At 44.5% G+C, this 20,784-nt stretch overlaps 1 protein-coding gene across 4 annotated transcripts in view; it reads left to right on the forward strand.

Moving 5' to 3' along the window:
• Positions 1-3,811: 3,811 nt before the first annotated feature.
• Positions 3,812-20,784, forward strand: part of EVA1C (eva-1 homolog C) — a 38,336-nt gene continuing 21,363 nt past the window's right edge. For 2 of the 4 annotated variants that reach the window (XM_050715990.1, XM_035545798.2), the window contains exons 1-3: positions 3,818-4,196; positions 6,979-7,032; positions 19,064-19,260. In XM_050715990.1, coding sequence (XP_050571947.1) covers positions 4,070-4,196; positions 6,979-7,032; positions 19,064-19,260 — 378 coding nt within the window. In that variant the 5' untranslated portion in view covers positions 3,818-4,069. Of the gene's footprint in view, positions 4,197-6,978; positions 7,033-17,078; positions 17,098-19,063; positions 19,261-20,784 lie in introns of those variants that run through there. The other 2 variants (XM_035545799.2, XM_035545800.2) reach the window with 2 other exon arrangements.

The following is a 20,784-nucleotide window of genomic DNA, read 5'->3' on the forward strand; positions in this document are numbered from 1 at the left end:
TGGGGAGGAAAGAGGAAGAAAAAGGGGTAGAAAGTATGGTGGGGAAAGGTTATATATGTGAATTTTTTTCCTGAGTTAAAAGCATTTCCAACCCAACAAGTGCTATAATTTTGGTATTGTTCTATAAATCTGTGATTTTTTATTTTTTATTTTAATTATCTTTTGCTAAAAGGAAATTTTAGGCCATATAACTCAACTTTCTTCTATTATTTCACATTGAAGTTTATTTGCTAAGCCATGATACAAGTTTCAAATTGACAGTTTGGCTGAAGTTCAGAGAAAAATGAATACTATGGAGAAAAATGAAGAGCTTAGATTTTTGTTTTGCTCTTGCAAAACTTCCCTGCAACAACAAGGTTCCTGCATTTTTGATGCTGTAGAATGATTTCTTTTCTCCCTGAGTTCAAAAGAGAGAAACTGTTTGAAGCAAGCATGCTATCTAGCCTGGATATAACTTATAATCTTTCATTTTGTCTTTTGGGAAAAAATGGATCTCACTCCAGTTTTTCACAAGGAAAGGCCAAGGCTGGGAGATTCTGTAGTTCTATGTGCTGAACGTGTCTGGATTAGTTATATTGTCTTCCGACTACTGAGCATTGCCAGCTTGCAAAAAGTGCTTTCATGGCTATGGCATAGAAACACATTCCGCACATCAGGATAAATAACACCTCCTGCCTCCCTACCTTAGTGTTTCACGCTGTTGTCTCTAACCTGACCAGTTAAGTACTACCCATAGAATGGAAAAGTGAGGATTGCAAGAAACGCTACAGATGAAAGAGAAGGGAGGAAGGAAGAAAGGAAGGGAGGGAGGGAGGGAAGGAGGGAGGGAAAGAGAAAGAGAAAGAGAAAGAGAAAGAGAAAGAGAAAGAGAAAGAGAAAGAGAAAGAGAAAGAGAAAGAGAAAGAGAAAGAAAGAGAGAAAGAGAAAGAGAAAGAGAAAGAGAAAGAGAAAGAGAAAGAGAAAGAGAAAGAGAAAGAGAAAGAGAAAGAGAAAGAGAAAGAGAAAGAGAAAGAGAAAGAAAAAAAAGAAAGAAAGAGAGAGAGAAAGACAATGCCATTTTACTGGCAGCACACCTTCAATTCCTGTTTGCTGCAATGTCTGTAAGGTGCTTTCCCCCATAAGAAGGCTTCCCTAAAAGGCAGGCATCTACACGAAGGAGCACCTGGCTGCATCTTTCATTGTTATTCAGCCCTCACTGCTTCACCTCCCTGGAGGTTACCTACAACATTCTGAGCCTCTCCCAGCTCAGTCATTCCACATGAACACTGACTTTGTGTTTGGGTTATACCTGCACAGTGCCAAAGCATACCAGGCTCATTCCTGCACCACTAGATGGTCTTTTTCTTACAGCACCACAGGGCTGGAAAAGGCAATATTATCTCATTGGAAAGAGAAGATTCATTGGCAAACAACCCTGCAGGATCTTTACTCAGGCAGATAATGATAGGATAAAGGGGACTGATTTTAAACTAAAAAGGGGGAGATTTAGATTAGCTATAAGGAAGAAGTTATTTACTCAGAGGGTGGTGAGGCACTGGCACAGGCTGCCCAGAGAAGCTGTGGATGCCCCATTGCTGGAGGTGTTCAAGGCCAGGTTGGATGGGGCTTTGGGCAGCCTGGTCTGGTGGGAGGTGTCCCTGCCCATGGCAGGGGGCGTGGAACTGGATGGGCTTTAAGGTCCCTTTCAACCCAACCCATTCTGTGATTCTATGATCTTATGATTCAAAGCCTTTCAAGCATGAGTACAGGATGACATTTCTCAGTGATTTTTGATGTTTTATATATTTTTCTGCATTGGTTGTGCTTGTCACAGATCCTCTGTCTACTCAGAGACACGCACAGCAGATTGAGTTGTCGTTATTGACAGCTACGTCCCATAAATTAGTGAGCAATTCAGAGAAAGGGAGGTAAAACACTTCTGATAGAGCTGTAGCAGGTGGCCCGAATATGAGGTATCTGTATCTCTGTGTTGACTGTATAAGGAGTGAGGGTCTGGCATCCTACAGCCATAGGTCATCTAACTTCACTGGGTTGAAGTTATAGGAGATATGTAGCTATGGTAGACATGGCAGAGGCAAGGTTAGGGTAGATAAGTCCACCACAGTCATCTAGGCAGCTTTTTAGAAGATCTGAGCATGGTCCCCAAGTACTTTCTTTTATAGAGGGGTAAAAATAGATGCTATTTTTGACATTTCCCTGGCATTCACTTCTGCCTTCAGTGGAACTGACCTGTGGTAGAAGGTGCAAGAAGCATCAGATTAAATGCCCTGGTATAGCACAATCAAGGAAAAATAAACTGAGAGAAGTAGACAGGAGACTCCTGCAGTTTTCTTTCTGATATCATGATTAGAAGGCACAGGGTAGCTTGTTCAGTTCAGAGGCAAACACAGTCCTCACCTGAAGCAGCTGGAAGGAAGAGCATCACAATCCTGATGAAGCTAATGTCCTCTCTTCCATCTGCGTTTGCAGTTGCAGATGTTTCAGAGCCATTCCATTTTGTCCTGGTTTTCAGCATCTTCTATGCCACTTATTTGAGTTTAGTAAAACGTGAAGGAATGTCCCTGACCCCGGGCAGGTTTGTCTGAAACCTGGTTTGCTCTTATCTGACTAAGACTACAGAAGGGTGAATATACTGTGCATGTAATCCAGTTGTTTTTCTGTGTGTGAAGAGGGGGAGGTTGAAGAAAATGAATTCAGATGCAAACATGAAGTTCCACTTGGTCAAAGTTCAGTGCAACTTCTAGGAAGAGGTGCCAAAGTTAAGAAATTGAAATCTGGATGTGATCCAACTTCAGTTGGAGCAGGAGGAGAGGAATGGTTTTAACAGCATCCCTTTGGTCCCATCATCTCTTACCTCCTCACTCGTGTCATTTCTGGAGAAAGCAAATGAGTGTGAATGTGCGTGCCAGGCTGACAGCAGCTAGGTGTTCCTGCCTACCCACTTTACACCCGAGCACAACCCCAGGGTAGAAAATGTTTTCATGCCCGTTTCCAGTGTTGCTTCTAGGGTCTCTTGCCCTTTAGCCTCCCATACCTTAATAGGAGCTGCAAATTACGTTTGAACGTGGCTTAGCAGGTCGTAAAGAGAGTGTTTGAACTTCCCGCTGGTTTACTTTCCAGTCTTACAAAACAGATTCCAGGGAACAACCTGAACCTTCTCAAAGTAACTTCAAGATGTTTTCTCCCTTTGCAATGAAAGCCTTAAGCAATACTACGCACTTCAAACTCACCTGCACTGAACTACGTGGGTCTTAAGGGCTTGGGTAAGGTGTTCTCAGACCGTGAGGAGAGGACACAGAGAAGGGGAGAGGACACAGAGAAGGGGAAAGTTTATTTTACAACATGCAAGTTTATTTTACAACATGCAAGAGTCGGGGCCGTTTCTTAACACTGCTGTTTGCCCACTGAAATCCCTCGTCCAGGCAGTTTATTCTGCCAGCTGGGTTTCCCCCAGAGACTTGCGAGCCGACATAAGGCCAGCAGCCCAGCAGGGGCTGGCATGCGGGCCGAGGTGGTCTGAGGGAGGGAAGGTCGCGCTGTGGGGATCAGGGAGCGGTGGGGAGCACCTTGCGGCCACCTGGGGAAGAAAGCTGGGAACGTGGACAGCGGGGGACTGTTGGCACAAGAGTCAGTCCTGCAGCCGCTGCCAAGCAGAAACGAGAGGATAAAACCGAGTTAAAAGCGAAGCGCACGGGGCGTGAAGGCGGAACGCCGCCCGTCAGCCAAGAGGGTGGCGCCGGGCCCGAGAACTGCCCGGAGAGGGGTGGGGAGAGCCGGGGGAGGGCGGGCGAGGTGCCGCCGGCCCTGAGTCAGCCCGGCCCGCGCGATGCGCGTTGAGGGCAGTGCCGGGCGCGGCGCCGCCGAGGAGCCTTTCCCCTTCCCTCCCTTCCCTTCCCCGCCGCCCTCGGGGGCTCTCCCGCGGCGGGGGGGCGGCTGCGTGGCCGGGCAGGGCTGCTCCGCCCTCCTCCTCCTCCTGATCCTGCTCCCGCTCCCGGGGGCAGCCCCAGGTGGTGGCCGCGCCGGCTCCACCATGTGAGGCGGCGGGGCTGCCGCCGCGCCTCCCGCTGCCATGAGGGGAGGGGACGCGGGGCTGCGCCCACGCCGCCCACAGGTACGGCCCGGCCGGCTGCTGCGCTTGCTCTGCTGCGCCGCCCTCCTGTGCGGCGCCGGGGTGGCGGCGCTCGGAGACTTCGCAGGTAACGGGGCGGGACCCGCCGGCACCGCGGCGGGAGGGAGGGAGGGAGGGAGAGGCGGGAAGGTGGGGCGGGAGCGCCCAACGGTCGCCCACCCCCGGCTAACGGTCGCCCACCCCCGGCTAACGGTCGCCCACCCCCCGCTAACGGTCCCCTACCCCCCCGCTAACGGTCGCCCACCCCCGGCTAACGGTCCCCTACCCCCCGCTAACGGTCCCCTACCCCCCGCTAACGGTCCCCTGAGGGGGACAAAAGGGGTTAAGGGATCCCCGAGGGGTGGGGCGGGAGGGTTTTCGCTGCTCGCCGCCGTCGGTGTCCTCGCTGCGCGGTGAGGAGGGCGTGAGGGAGTCGGCGAGTATCCGGCTGGCAGTGCGTGGAAGTCCCTGGAAGGCTTCCCACTTTCTTCTGCTGGAGGCTTGGAGCCGGGCCCCGAGTGCCCAGTGGTTGGTGCTGGTTGTAGTGCATCTCTGGGCTGTGGCACAGAGGTGGTGGTCCTCGCTCCAAAAGCATCTGTGTCAGATAACAGCAGGGTGCCGTGTTAGTGCAAAGCGAATAACCGTGGAAACTGGAAGGCAGAAAGTCTCCTTGGTACCGGCAGGAGGGAGAAACAACCTCTGTTCTGTGCTCCTGTCACTTTCCTCGTGTTCCATGACATCTCGCTGCTGGGACACAGTTATTTATAGGAGCGGTTCCTTTCCTTTCTGTACCCCACAGTAAGCACGGCGTATTCCTGGCAAGCTTAAGGAACTGCCTCCAGGGCAAAAAGCTATCCTCGCCCTTAATGAACAGAGCAGAACTTTCCGAAAGCCAGCCGAGTGCACCGGAACAAAGTTAGTATGGGATTAATAATCCAAATGTGCTATTACACATGTTAATGGAGTTCATGTTCCTGCAGTTCAAAAGGCCAGTGATGGTTCTGCAGAAACTAGATGTATTTTCTCAGCAGTAGGAAAATACAGCCTGTGATTTTGTTACTGTGTCAAGCTACGTAAGTCTGAACATTCCTAAGAAAGCAATCACCAAATGTAAAAACCAGAATTACATGCTGAGATAAACTACATTCTCCTGTTAGATTCCTTTCACAAATAAAAGCCTTTTAGGTCTTTTAAATGCTTGCTTTATTTTATTTTCCCCTACCTGCTGGGTTTTAGATGTTAGTTTTGGAGTTGCATATAGTTCTCAAAACAAAAGTTCAGATTTTCTCTTCCAGATAGCCACGGAGTTAAAAAATGTCCCTCTAGTTTATCTAGGAAAGTTCCTCTCACAAAAGTCCATTCACATTGAAAATGAAGTTATTCAGATAAGGTTATCCAAGATACATTTCAGAAGTACAGCTGTATTCAGTATTTCATTGTGCACTGAACTTTCCCAATAAGTAGAATGACCAAAGATAATTCTCCAACTCACCCTAGACATCAGCATTAAAAATGTCATGCAGACAATTCGGTAAATAAAATGTAGAAAAGATTAGATTCCAAAATGCTTGCCAATCCAGACTGGGGACACTTCCAGGCCTGAACAAACGCCTCTCACATTTGCTTTTTACTTTTAACAGAGATGTAATCCAGAATGACAGAAAACACAGAAACGGTGCTGGACACTTTTTTTTTTAAAAAAAAAAAGGCATCCAGAACACACGAGGAAGTTTTTAGCTACTTCAAAAGCAGGGAAACGCGCAGCAGGTGCTGCAGGCCGGGAGCTGTCAGATGTAAGATGACACCCTGCAATGCCATCCCGAGGCTGCTTAATACCTGTTAAAGGATTGCAGCAAGCTCTGCAACAGCAGCTTCGAGTCAAGCCTCTGAAGTTGCTGAATTTCCTTATTTGTTCCCCCCACCGTTCCCCCCCCCCCCCCGTAGCAGGAACAGCGACTTGATTTTCATAAGCTCTGCTGAACGTGCGGGAAAACAAATCTGCCCCGTTTAAAGGGACAGCACCTCCTCGGGGATTGTCCCGAGGGGTGACAAGAGGGACCTGGTCTCCCTAGCTTTACCATAGTCCCACATGGTCACAGTGCTGGGAGGGGGCAGGTCTAACCCCCTGCTTTACACTTTCTGAAGGTAAAGCTCCCAGGTGGCAGCCTGCACGTTTCCACGTCAGGATCGTGTCGTGGCAAAAGCAACAGAGATCAGGACCGTGAATGTGTTCGGCACCTTTTGATCTCTTACGGGGAATTTAGGAGTGTGCAGAGAACTGGAGGGAAGGTCACTTAAACTCTTCCTTCTCTTCACAGATTTCAGGCTTTTATACTCAGATTATCAGGTGCACACTTTCTTGGGTCATTGCCTTTTCTGCTCTGTGTGTTTCCAGCATCAGATCTCTACCTCTACAGCCCAAACTCTGTTTCTTTCTCCTTCTCTTTCTCTTCCCCTCACTCTTTCTCCTCATTCTCTCACTCTGGCAGCTTTCTGTAATCCTTCCCAGCCTGCTGTCAGATTGCAGCAACTGTACATGTAATCCTTGTTGTTCTCTTTATGTATGCATTAAATTACACTGGCAATTCTAACCTGCCCAGAGTCCATCTGTTAATCGCAAGACCTACCTGCTGCTGGTAACAACTCAAAGATGACCCCTCTTTGGATTTGTCTGATGTTTTGGAAAGCAAGAGCAGGGAATAGTGTATGTGGATAGTGAAGGGTTATTATGAGGTTGTTTTTTTTTTTTTTTTCCGTATGTGACTTGTATTTATTTCCCCATTTAGTAAACTGTCGACATTTTTTATGGATCACTTCACAGAACAGAAGCAGTCAAACTTTTACAGTATTTGTCCCTCTCTTTTCATAAGAGACAGGCTGGGAGTGCTGGCTGGGAGTAGAATCTCTTCATTTGGCTGTTGCAGGTCAGTTGCTGTGATGGTCTTGTTATTGCACTTGCTCTCCTAGGACATGGAGCTGGGGGTTCTTGTATGTTTGTCAGTCTAGCTTTTAACTATGGAAAGGTGTTTTGTTTTGTTTTGTTTTGTTTTCTTGGCAACATTTCTCCACTGTGTGGTAATGTTTTATGAATTGGTATGTGAATTGGTATTTCCTAGGGAGAAAAATGTTCTGAAACAGGACTCCAGCAACAGAGTTCTCAATCTAACTGTGTGAGGAGGACTCTGTGAGTAAGCAAAGTTAGTTTCTCCTTGGTAACAGGAGGTATCTGAGGTAAACTAATGTTGGTAGACACAGAACTTAAAGATCCACGTAATCCATTCTTCTCTAGCAACATGGTGGCAACAAAGGATGTATGGATATTGTATTAGTTGTTGAAAGTGGAGGTTTGCCCTCAGGTGAGCAGTCCTCTAAACGATTCATTTTTTAAAGCACGTATGCCAAAGTTTGTAACTGGTAGCTAAAGGTTTGGAGGGGGAGGAAAGGTTGGGGGGTGGAGAGAGGGAGAAATCCCAATTCTTTCCTCAGACCTTCATGCACACTGATTTGAGCTGCAGAATTTTCTGCCTCTCATGACTCCTCTTCAAAGGACATCTAAAATCATTTTTCACCGAAATATTTAGTCATGTCCACAGTTTCGTTCCTCATTGACAAATCTCTGTCCTCTCATTGCTTTTCTCAGTGATCACTTGCACCTTTCACAGCTCAGATCAGGTCCCAGACCGGGAGATGGCAGACTGCTGTGAATTTCGCTAATTCTCCAGTCTCAGCGAGACAAAATCCCGAATAGTCTGGACTCCAGGAGCCCGACAGAAGTGAATAGGGGCAAATACCTCTGCCGGCTCCACAGTAAGCCCAACTGCCCCCTCCAAGTGCTGCTGTGGGAGGGCGGGTATGCAGAGGTGGTGGCAGTGGTTGAGGGGTGCAGGACTCATCGCTCCCTCACCTCCATCCCTGCCCTCGCTGCCAGCCGCAAGAAGGCACTGGGCTCTGCCCTGGGCTCTCTGCCCTTCCTCTGCTCCTTCTCCTACCTGCTCCATGTCTGTGGCAAAAGCAAACCGGCCTCTTACCCTTCCAGGAACAAATTCCTTCTCTCCAGCAACACTGAGGAACAAGTATATGTGGAAAAGCAGGTGAACAGCTGTTTTACCTCCTTGCCTTCTCCTCTGCCTCTTCTCTCCATGCTACCTTGGGCTTAGGCCTTCTGCTTGAACTGCCCTCCTTCGCTCGGATCACCACTCAGTCTCCCCTTCTGTACCTCAGTCCCAGCCAGGTTTTCTGGGCAGCTTTCAAGAAACGTGTCTGTAACCGAAGATCAGAAATGAAGTAACCGTGTGATTGCGCGGCTGGGCTGAAGAATGACTTTTGGGAGGTGAACAGAAAAAGTGGCCCGCTGTTTAGGTAGAACCTTTTAACCTCTGTGCACCGGTGTCAACTTTTCTTTCATTTTCCAGAAAGTTCAGACAGAACTAGGCATTACTTTAACTTCATAGACTTGATCTTCTGACCCAATAATAGAGAACAAATGGATCTAATGAAAAAGCAAACCAGTTCACCCAAGAAACATAATCTGGTCTTGTGGCCTTTCTGCATTAAAAGTTTCCATTAAGTTCCGTGGCATTTACCCATCACAGATTCCCCCAGGCAAAAGGAAAGCAAACAAATGCTTTGAGCAAATGCTTTGTTTGTAATAACGTGGCAGGATCAATCAAGACCAACCACAATGATGCAGAGAGGTTTTTTTGTTGGTTTTGTGTTGGTCAGATAAAGTCCTGTACAAATTTTCTGGAGTCAGTTCTGTTGACTCATTGTGGCAAGTGGAACTCCTCTTTCCACCAGGATATTTAATGAGGTGCTAAAAGGAGCGATGTCGATGATGCATCTTCTTGATACCGGCTTGTAAGTGCCAAACGCAAATTTTGGTTGCTTTTTTTTAACGGGAGTATTTCGTTTTAGAAACACGTTTCATCTCAGTAACGTGGGAGTTAAATCTCTAAGTCTGGTTTAAGGTTTCTCAGCGTGGAGTGGATTTGGATCTGTGAAACAGGTCTGTGTCAGAAATGAGAACCAAGGTTTTGTTCTAGGCTCATCTCTGCAGTTCTAGATGCTTTCCTGAGGAAGTGTAGCTTATGAAATCCTATTTTATATGTGGCCTAGTGTTTAGTTTTTGTTGAGTCCGCTGGTTTTGATCATCCTTGTTGAAGCTTTGGCCCTGTTAAATTCCTACACAGTATGTGAGTGTAAGCAGCTGGGCCCTGCTGGCTTCCCCAAGAAAGGATGCTGCTCCAAAAGCTCTCTGATAGTGAGTTAAAGCTTAGTTTGATGCTCTCCGCCTCCCTCACCACCGCTCCCAACAGACTTTGGGAAATCCAGGTATGAGACATAAACCTATAGGAAACCTGACTTCCTGAGCTCCACTGCTCAGAGATGGACATGTTGGAGTCTGTCTTTCAGATTCTTTCAGCTCTGGGGCAGGAACTGTCTTCATTCATCACTGTGCAGATTTCTGGCGCTTGACACATCATGTGTTCTTTTATTCAAAATAAATAGCAGGGATTAGCTCCTCCTGACTTCCTATTCTATCTGCTACTGATACCCTTCTCAGCAGGACAGAGCTTCCAGGCAATCTCGGCTTTATTAGAGAAAGTGGTTACAGACCTATTCCAAACAAATGCTCTTATTTTGATGGAAGTGTCCCCAGACAGAGAAGTCACTGTCTGACCAGTCACCAGTTATCAGAAGTTTGCTGTCTTCCAACTATACTCTGCAACTAAAACTGAAATATTTTGGTATATAACCAAACACAGAGAAAATAGTGTCTTAAAGGGAGCCGAAGAGCAGAAGGAAGTGTGGTTGTGCCTTATTTGTTCAGCATTGGTGAGTCATTTCATCTGAATTTCTGTGCATTTTAAGAGTTTTGTTTCAAAGGTCTATTGTGTGGCTTCTGGCAGCAAATTAAATACCAGTACTGTTTGGGTCTTAATTTAGAATTAATTTAAAAACATCACTCATAATATAAGACCTGACTGAAAGCCTATGGAGGTCACTGGAAGGATTCCCAAGAATTTCACTGGGCTTTGGATGAGGGTCGTAACCCACAAATATCTGTTTATTTTTCCTCATTGTATTTATTCTTGGATGGGAAGACAAGCATTCATTTTTCAGAATCATGGTACAGTTTTGGACTTTTCATTTTTTTAGGCTAAAACTGGGTTGGGGAAAAAGAAATGTTGTAAAGAAAATCACCAAGCTATGAGGATAGAGGGTTGTAGGGTTTTGTGTTTTTTTTTTTGTTTTCATTTCTGTTTTTTGATTTTTCTGGCTTGGATCTGATAAACTATAAGCTTTCCTAACACTGAAGATGCAAGCTGCCAGAGGATGGACTTAGTGATTCAATACACAAATTCCCTGGTCTCTAATTTATCCTATCCCTTGTAATCTGATTTTTCGAGTGTCAAATATAAATGGGAATGCATTAAATGGGAGTTTGACTCAGGGTTCAGTTTGCAAAATGAAACTTTTTTTTTTTTTTTTTTTATGAGGGGCTGGCAATGAACAAACTCGCCCACCTCCCAGGTTTGCATGGAAATTCACGTTCATAAATTCAAGTTTTCAAAGGCATATTTTCCCCTAGTCCCTAGGGTACTTTTACTTCTAGTCTTTGGGATCATAACTTTTCTGTCTCGTGAGCATGGGGATTGACTCATTCTGTCTCCAGGATAAAGTTGCCACCTGCTGAGCCTTTCTCTTGTTACTTCTTGTTAATGGCACTAGAAGAAGCTACTCTGTCTCCAATGAAAAGGAGTTTTTTTTGTTGGTGGAGTTGGTGAGTTTTGTTGTTGTTCCTTCCTTCCTTCCTTCTTTCCTTCTTTCCTTCTTTCTTCAGAAAAGAACCTCACAGTCTCCCTTAGAAGTCTTTTATCTCTTGTCAGCATCACTGGATGGGAGGGAGAAAATCTTCCCTTTCTACTGTAATAGTTCCATACTAAGTCACAGGACAAGTATTTGTCCCTGTGGCTTTGTGGAATAGCTGGGAGAAGTACAGCTGACTATAGCATGCAGTTTAATACAGACCCAAATCTTCAGAGACTGGTAACAGTTTACCCCTTCCTGGCACCTACCTTGCTTGCTAAGGAACTCCTGGACACTTTTACCGAGGCCTGCCAAGTGTTTTATGCTGCCCTTAGTATTCATTTGGCGTACAGCCATAGGAGTGTGTATGAATGTAAGGAGAGAGAAGGAGGGGAAGAAACTAGGGAAAAAAAAAGAGCTAGTGGGGGGGGAAGGAAATGAGTAGGAATCTCTGATTTCCTCAGAGAGCCATTTGGATATAAAGAAAGTAAGCATCACTCCTAGATGACAACACAAGGGAATATGAAATTGTCCATCTGAAGGAAACAGAGAACAGCTGTGGGAGGACATGAGAGAGAGAACAGTCAGCTGGCTTGTGAGTGCAAGAGTCATGGATTTTCCCACTCTGCAAAAATTTCTTACACGTAATTGCAAGTCCAAGCTGAGTGGCCTGGATACAAAGAGGTTATGGGGGGCCTGCAGAAACAATGCCCATTTGGCGTAACCAAAATGTTGCAGGAGGTCTGTGCTTCCTTCATGATATCTTGGTTTTGGTTTTGTAAAAAGAGCTCATGGCTTAGATTTTTATGTGTGCTGTTACTCACTGAATAAACCCTGTTCACATACGTGAGTTTAAATGAGTTCTTAGGCAGAATTGCCTTCTTGTTACCTGAATCCCTTCTTTGGCCTAAGTGGAACCAAACCCTTGCTTAATTTGACCCTCAGATTTAGCAGACAGAGGGAGTTATGATCAATAAGATGGTTTATGATCCATGAGTTCTGATTACGGGGGAGAAAAATTAAACAAAATAATTTCCTTAGTAAAGCACACACATGTTTTTGAAACAGTTCATGGAAAACATGACCGAGCTCTCCATCACTAATGCCTGCTTTGATTGCCATGCTATCCCAAAAGCATTTTCACTTTTAACTGAAGGCTTTTCTTACTGAAGTCTTAATCCCCCATCTGTCATTAAGGCCAGTGAAAACAAGTTGCCCCATTAGCAGCAGGCTGATTAGCTCTCCAGTATGCTTGCGCTGTCTCTTCAGCAGCCAGTTTACTTTTAGCATGAGTAAGGGATTGAATTGAAAGTGAGAGCTCTTACTTTGGCCTGTTAGCTCAGGCTTCAATTTTCATGAAACTTGTGGCAACTTTATTTCTGTGATTCCTCTACCTCCCTAGGTTTGAATCTGGCCACTGAGCTCAACAGTTGTTAAGGGAATGGCAGATGGACAGAGCAAGATCTCCTAAGTTTTATCTCCTGGGGAATGGTTAATCGAAAACTCCCAGGGTCTGATTCTAAGAAAAGAAAGAGCTTTGGAAGCTCTGAAACCAAACTAGACATTTGGAAATGGAAAGCTTTTTAATAGTCACTAGCTTATCACAGAAATGAGATTACCACTAGTTTTTCCAAGTGAGCATCTGTCCCCCACATCAAAAAGGTTTCAATAACATCAAAAATAAAATTATGGAAGAATGATTTTTCTAGCCTGGCAGACCAGTTTCTCATGTCATCGCCCACGGTGCAAGCAAAAGGATGAAGATTTTGGGATAGCAGTCACTGACAAGGAATGTGAGTGTCGAGAGGAGGAGTGGAAAAAGGCTCACTGAAAAAAACAAGTGAGGGAAATTGAGTCAAATAGTGACTCTGCAAGAAAGCATGCATTAAGCAAGTGTGGATTTTTATGTGTATCTCTTGAGTGAAGCTGTTATGCTCATTTCAGAACAGTAAGTAGAATAATCAATACTTCTGCCCGAGGATATTTCTAATTGATAAAAGACTGTAAGACCACACCTTTCTGGAGTGACTCTAAACAGTACGCTTACATGGCACCTGATGTATAAAAAAGAATAAAGTGATGTGGCAAGAAACACAGTGGTTTAATTTTAGAAATAGTGTCTTTCCTGCATAACATTTTGCATTCTGTCATGACTGCTAGCTCCCAAGTAGAGCTACCGCAGAAAGAACTTGCAGACAGCCAAGGTAAGAGTCGAAAGGGAATTACAAGAAGCAGATCGCTGCCCTGCTTCTGTGAACAGAGCCAGCCAGGCACTGTCAGATCCACACACAGAGCAGGGCTCTGAAAGCAGTGATTATGCAGTAACCCTGAAGAGCATTGTCTGTGGTGTAGTTAGTTGCCTCTAAAGACCAACAGAGAATGTGGCAGAGGGGAGGGGGCTTTAGGGGGTTAATTTTCCTTCAACACTTCCTTCACAGACCAATGGAGAACATACTTCTGGAGAAATACTGCAGCTGGATCATAAATACCAATAAATGTCAGATTGATGCTTCTGATGGGGTTTGTAGTAGAGTTTATCAGCAATTCTGTTATCGCTGCATGAAATCTCTTCCCTCAAACTCGTTAGTCTTGCTTGTGTATTTTTTATGCCTGTTGGCACAATTCTTCAGAAAGCGGCGGGAGATGATGTAGATGTGCTGAATGGATTAGCCTTCTGGGACTCCCACAGCAATGTGTGTGCTGTTTCAATCTATTTTGATCCAAAATGGACTTAAATGTCTTTAAAACAAGCTAGCAAATCATTGTGCTAATTAAGCTAGATAGCACTGTGCACAGTAACCAATATTTCTTACTCTGTATGTAAAGGCCTGATTCTGAGAATCCTTGTAGGCTGTGTGATACCCAGCTTCAGCCTCCAAAAATATTACAAAGCAAAGCTGCTCTCTTGCCAAAAAGACATTACATCAGTCAACGCTGAGATTGCATTTAATATACTCTAAGCAATAAGACTCGTAGCTCAAAACGTTGTTGTTCTTGATGCTTCACGTGGTGAGATTCATGCCGGTACAAGGGGGCTGGGCAGAATAAACACATTGATATAGCCGAATGCTGAAAAAGGGCCTTAAGGACTTGTGTTAATGACCCCCACCATACGGGATGAATTCCATATAACAGTACCCCATGCTGTTTGGTGCCACTCACTGGAGACATAAAGCATCTCTTGGCTGGCCATTTGCAGGCTTTTTGGTAGTCATAGTTCCTTCAACTGAGATGTTTTAAGTTTCCATTTTTACAATGGTCTGAGGTGGAGGGAAAAAATCTTTCTGGGTTTTCTTACCTTCAGGTTCATGATAGTTACTACCATTACTGTTATTATCCAAAGCAAGAAGAGCAGGAGCAAATGTTGAATATAAAACTACAACATTTCAAGAGCTGAGTTTTACACAAAGAGGTATCTATTTACGACGTTAACTCTCCCAGGCCAGTTAATTTTGTCTGTCAGTGTCATTACAGTTTATCAGTTCTCCTTTGCAACCAGAAGTCATCAATAAGGCTTAAAGCTTTGTTCAGCTGCTCAGTCTCAGTGTTTTGTGTGTTTTCCTTGGGCTATGTTTTTTAGTTGAAGTTCTTTGTCAACACAGTTGCTGCTGTGACTAATTTGGCTAATTCTGCAAGAAAGGATTACGCTTGGATCTTGCATTGGTATTTTGAGTCTCAGTAAGAAGTTACAATGAATGAGGAGTCTGGGTTAGGCAGACGGTTGAGTGGGATGATACCTTTTGGCCTTCAAATCAATAGGACGTATGATTCAGGCTTAACTTCTGAGCCAGTCTGTAATGTCTTTGAGATGATTTTGTATGCAGAGCACCCCGTACAACGCTTATGAATGTGCCTTGGGTAAATGGGAAAGCTCCTAGCGAGGCTTTCACACAGAGGCATAGAGATGCTATTGGGACACTGCTGCATTGCCAAGTTATTCTAATTTAGCCAAATCTCACAACAGCTGACATTTTCTCAGAAGTATCATATTGTTTTAAAGAAGTCACATTTATTATGTTTTGAAAAACAAAAACAAAACAAAGAAAAGAGGAAATCTGTAGTCTTCCTTGCTGCAGAATGAAGTTTGAAAAAGTGATTCCAATAGCTACCTCCCAGCCCCCATATTACCCAGTAAGCAAAGAGAAAGGACCCAGCAGTATGTTTAAAACCTTGAGTCATGTAAGGATTTTATAAGGTCTCTTTAAGATTCTGTATGCTCAGGGTAAGAAACCCCGTAACTCTCAAGTCTTCTGCCTTCCCAGTCCCAGTGCACGCCCAGCGGTGACCTGACTGCACTGGGGTGAGTCGTGGTTGTGCTTCAGCCCCCTCTGTGCCCAGCTGCCCACAAGAAGGGGAAAAATGTTTTCCTTAGAATCCACAACTAACAGATTTTGATTAATTAAATACAACATGGGAGATTCTGAACAAGAAATAGTGCCCTGAAGTGTCTGCAGCTCAGACAATGTGCTGGGCTGGTGCCTGAAAGTGACACAGACCTGCTGTCGGGTTTGGACAGTGACAGAACCCTGCTGTCTATTTTGGATGACCTGATTTGATTGCACCAGCTGAAAGAAATGCAGGGAAGGAAGCATGCTGCAGAGTGACAGACCCATTTGATGGTTACAATGCCCTCTCTCCTGATAATCACAGCTGTTATTAATTGTAGAGATAAGAACATATTTTTCCGCTAACCTTACATTGTCGCTCGGCTAACTTCGCTACCTTGAGGGAAGCGAGTTTCTGTCCAGCATTTGGTAAACAATATAGGGATACTTGTGGTCCCAAGAAGATGAAGCTTTGTGCTGGGGTGACTTCGAGGCCACACTGCCCAGCAGAGTGTGGGAAAGCGACTGGCAACTCCTTTCAGCCCAGGCAGCCGCCTCCGAGAGAGCATCGTTCACTCGCCTAGCCCAGTCCTCCAGGTGGGCTCAGGGCAGGCAGGGCCCCGGGACGCGGGAGAGGGCCGGCCGGCATCAGGAGAGGAAAAAGGCTGGGGGTGTTCAGGGAAGAAGCAAGAGGAAGCTGTGATTTGGGTCAGAGCCCTTGCCCTGCGTGGGCTGCCTGGTCTGCACTACTCTTCACAGAGGGCTAACTGCTCAACCTGTGCCTATGCAGTCTGTGTGTATAGTAATAAAAAATGCAGGTTTACACGGTCTGCCGTGTGAGACAAGCAGTTCAGATACTAGTACGTCACCACTTCTCTTATCAGAGGTTAGCAGCCAATTTCCACTACTATTTTTATCTTTTATTGTGTGCAAATACGTAAGGATTTTAGTATCAGCTTTAAATGCATCACTTTAAATGCCACTCGGAAGGCCAGGGAGCACGATGTCTTATTTTCACCAGTCCATCTAACACTACTTTTACAAGTGAACCATATTGCTTATCCAGAATCAGAGCAAGTTTTTTAGGACGGCTTTTTTTTTTTTTTTTTTTTTTTAAGAATTGAATAGTTGCAATTGTTGGAGAAAGGTGCTTAGATGCTTAGATACTGCGTTAGGAATTTGCAGGATCAAAGTAGCAGTTAAGATGCCAGGGAACTCATCCAAATCACAACATAGCTGATATTCTTTAGGGAATACTGGGCTGTTTTGTATACAGCGCTCTTGGTTCCACGTAACTTAAAACCCGAAGAATTGAAATGATTACAAGTATCAGGGTAAATCTTTCAAGGTGTTGAGTGCCCACAACTCGCGTTGGGCTGAACACTCTTTTACACTGTGGCTCTTTATGCCATGAAGGTAATGCAAAAAGCACTCAGTGGCAGCAAATGCCACTGGAAGCCCCCGTTCAGCATCAGACCTAAGCAAAGGAGCTTGGGTGCAATCGGGCATTTGGCCCATTCTCCCGGCAATAGGTAGCACCTCTCAGGAGCCGGCTGGCAGAGGAGTGGCTCTGGCAGGAAAGCTTAGTGAGCTGTGAGCTCAGTTACACAAAAAATGTAGGGGGTGGATTCTGCTTTTTTCTTTTTTCTTTCCTTTTTTTTTTTTAACCTGTGAGAAGCTGCAGGGATATCTGCAGGGCTTGAGATATGAGCTGCAAGTACAGGGTATGAAATTCTCTCCATCCTGCAGGCAGTGCCAGCGCTCAGATCGAATTCAGTGAGGTGAGGAACTCACCCACGTCCTTGCTGCACTGGCAGATGCATCCAGTGACTCCTGTCCTCTCTTTGGCTAGAGGTGAGGAACGTCAGACTCAGTAGTGGCGCAGGCTTATCCTTTCCCCAAACTTCACAACTGGTAGTGAGCTGAATTTTCCTATCCAGCTGCTGCAATTGGAAAAAATACCAGAGAACTAGATTATTTTATTTTTAAATCATTTACATGGAATTCTTAGATTTCTATTCAAAGCATTTTTTAATTGTCTTCTTTTTTGAAGGCTTAAAAAGGGCAACAAGTGTGAAAATGAAATGGCATGAACAAACTCCTATTTTCTCTTAGAAAACTAATTTTTTAGGTACAAAATATATTATATTCTGTTCTATGTCATTCTATTTATGATTCAGCCACAAAAAAAAGGGGGTTATTTTTTTCCTACTTAATAGTAATAATATTGTCACAACAGTGGAATATGCCAGGCTTCTGAGGAGATGATACTTGTTTTGCCTTTAAGTAGACCAATTACATGTTTGGAAAAGAGGTGAAGATAGGGAAAACATTATTCATAATTTTGAAAATTAAGAAGGTCCTTATGTAATCAGTTGCCTCAGTTTTAAAACTTCTACAAATCTTTCTTTTATAACAAATAAATCAACAGATGCTTTTAGTACTTTTTCATTACTTAATAGTTTGGGTTTGGGTGATTCTGTTTGTTGGTTGGTTTGTGTTTTTTTTGTTTGTTGTTTTTTTTTTCTTCCCCTGAATCTGGGTGAACTTGGTGTTATAGAAGTTGGCTATTGATTTTAGACAGAATTATACAGAATTTAAAGCATGTATAAGAATAAAGAAACCATTCTACTATAGTTATTATCTGCATGTTAATGAAAGGTTTGGCTAATAGTGAAAGAGTTAGATAAAAGATTTGCTTTGATTGTAGTGTATTGGGTTTGGGTCTAATTTCCTTGTGTTTATGGATGAAGGATGGGGAAGGATGATGCTTCATTTGTAGACTGGTATTTTGTGTCCTGTCCCTCACTGCTCCTCTTCCCCTTCAGCCACAAACATTCTCTGCTTAAAGACAGTTTTCAATCAAGTGTGACTGAGTGGTAAAAATATCAAAGCTTCAAAGTATAGGTGAGGAAAGCCTTTGAATTAAATTTCCCCTAGTAGTTTCACATCACAATGGCTAATTTGTAATGGTCAGAGGTAGAAGCCTGCATGTTTCCCTGGAAGTTTTCTGTGGGAGAACAGAGAAAAGGGCAGCAGGACATGAATTTTATAAATATTTCTGGTGATAATAGAAATCTTGGCTTAAGAGGCAGTACACGATGAAATACAAATCAGAAACCCAGCTTTCATTAGCTGTTTCATTAGCTGCTGCTGATACTACTTATTAGAAGATGCAAACGGATGGTACAGGTGGACAGCTGCATACAGGCTCTCCTTCTCCTGTTAATACTGACAGACTCACTAGTAAATACAAAATTCTGCATACGGTACTGTCGCGTGTCTGTCCAGCAGCTCCACATCCAGCATTTATGGACCACCTTTCCTCTCAGTTGCCCTGGCACCTGATTCAGTAGCCCGTGCAGTGTCACTTCCATTGCCACTTGTGCACAACACAACTGCCGGGGAGCACAGAAATGTGAAATGTCAGTTTAAGCCAAGATGTAAGGAGAACCTTAGCTTGCTCAAATGAAGAGTCTAGGCCGCAAAACCAAGCCATAGTCCTTCCTCCTTCTGCAAACACACCCTGAGATTGTTAGTAACCACGACTGCCAAGGGCCTGAGCCCATTTCTTGTCTGTGAAGTGGCATCTCTAACACCGTGCGGCTCTGGGTCACTGCCACCTGACCTGCTGTACTCCAGACCAGAGCATTACTGGCACTTAAAGGCTGAACCATTCACAGCCCCGTGTGCTGTGGCAGTGGGCCATACATTTAACCTTGACTACAATGCCCTTTCCAGAGACTGATCGTGGTTTTCTTATTATCTAATGAGTTTGTCATTTCCTGTGCTAGTTGTAACACAGCTGAATATTTTCTAGGTTACCTAACCAAACTTCTGCAAAATCATACCGCCTATGCCTGCGACGGGGAACATTTGAGTCTGCACTGTCCTCGGCATTCAACAATAAGCATTCAGTCAGCATTTTACGGGCAAGACTACCAAATGTGTGGCACACAGCAGCCTGAAGCCAGGATGACAGAACCTATAAACTGTGTGGCACCCACCTCCCTGCAGGTATCTTGTAAAGGTTCCTCGTGCGCAGCACACTTGTAGGCTTCCATGCGGTGGGCTACGTGTATGAAAACTGCAAGTGTTCACCATGTTGAATGAAATGGCATCGCGTTTGTGGCAGTGTGTCATGAAAAGTGTTGCAAGGATTCATCTGGTCAGCAGCATATCACCATGGGATTGTGACAGCTGTGTAGATTTCCTTCTAAGCCTTGGTTTGAAAGTCCCATTCTCAATGTTCCCTAAAATAACCAATTCCCTTCTAGTCAAGGACTTGTCATGACTCAGCAGGCCAGCCTTAATCCATCACACAGGCCCTCCTTTTCCCCAGCAGAGGATACAAACATTTCACACATCGGGGTTACAAACCCACTGAATGAGATAGGCATGGAACAAGCCAAACTCCTACCATGAGGCTACCTTCACTTACTGAAAAGGCCCCATGACAGTTAAGCAGCAGGTCCTAAGCACTTCTACGGCTATCTACATTTCCATAAATACATAATTTGTATCAGGAATACCCTATAGCTTGTTTCCTGAGCCCACTTAAGTATAAATGTAAAAAGTATAAAATGACTTAGGTTTCATAAATTATTACTTTCTGCCATGGAGACTTTTTAAACAATGCTTAGAAGGCCTGGCTTCCACTGCTGTCAAAGGCTTGTTTCATCACAGTGAAAATTACAGTGTTAGGCCCAATTCAGTAAGTCATTGGAAAATGGGTTGTCAGTGGAATCTAAATATGTTCTGTCAGTGAAGCTGTTGTAAATGCTTTACAGAAGCTTTGATGAAGCTGGCAACATTAGTGCTTGTAGCTGACACATGGCTTTTTGTCAACAGGGAATGTCTGTTTCCCCCACTAGTGAGCTGAAGAGTTTTACAGAGTGGTTTGGCAGTAATATCCTCTCTCTAGAAACAATATTAGGCCACAATTTTTAAGTGTGACTTGCCCATGCTGTACTGCAACTTCTAAAGACATTCCAGCCATGACCTATAGGCCATGTGAAAGTACAGCTCTCCACTAAAATCAGTAGACCAGATGCATCCTTGAGGTCATTTTACTGACTATAGTGAAGAGATACCAAGGATTATTCGGGGTTTGTGAGTCTTGAGCGCCTTTGTGAGGTCTCCTTGGGCAGTTTTTTTTTCCCTTGAGTATAATAAACAGCATGGAATAACAGTTGTATAAACCATCATCATCATTCAGGCACTGTCACTGATCAAAGACACGAAAGCAATTTGACAAGACCACAAACGTGAGAGATACAAATGCTCTGCATCTCAGGGAGTTCCGGCTCTGTCAAGGAGAAGAGACACATCCTGTAAACTGATTTCTTAGAAAAGAGTACCAGTGATCTCATCCTTCCTCCCCTTCCCTCTGGAAACACATCTGCAGTCTGCATCATCAGGCATGATGCTGCCCTGCAGCCAAGAGGAAGCATAACAGGCGTTTTATACAGTGACCTCCTATTAAAAGGATCACTGCAAAGTTTGATCTGTCCTAAGATATTAATAGCCCCAGGCTGTCTC

Source organism: Cygnus atratus, chromosome 1 (assembly GCF_013377495.2).
Source record: "Cygnus atratus isolate AKBS03 ecotype Queensland, Australia chromosome 1, CAtr_DNAZoo_HiC_assembly, whole genome shotgun sequence".
NCBI classification, from domain to species: Eukaryota; Metazoa; Chordata; class Aves; order Anseriformes; family Anatidae; genus Cygnus; species Cygnus atratus.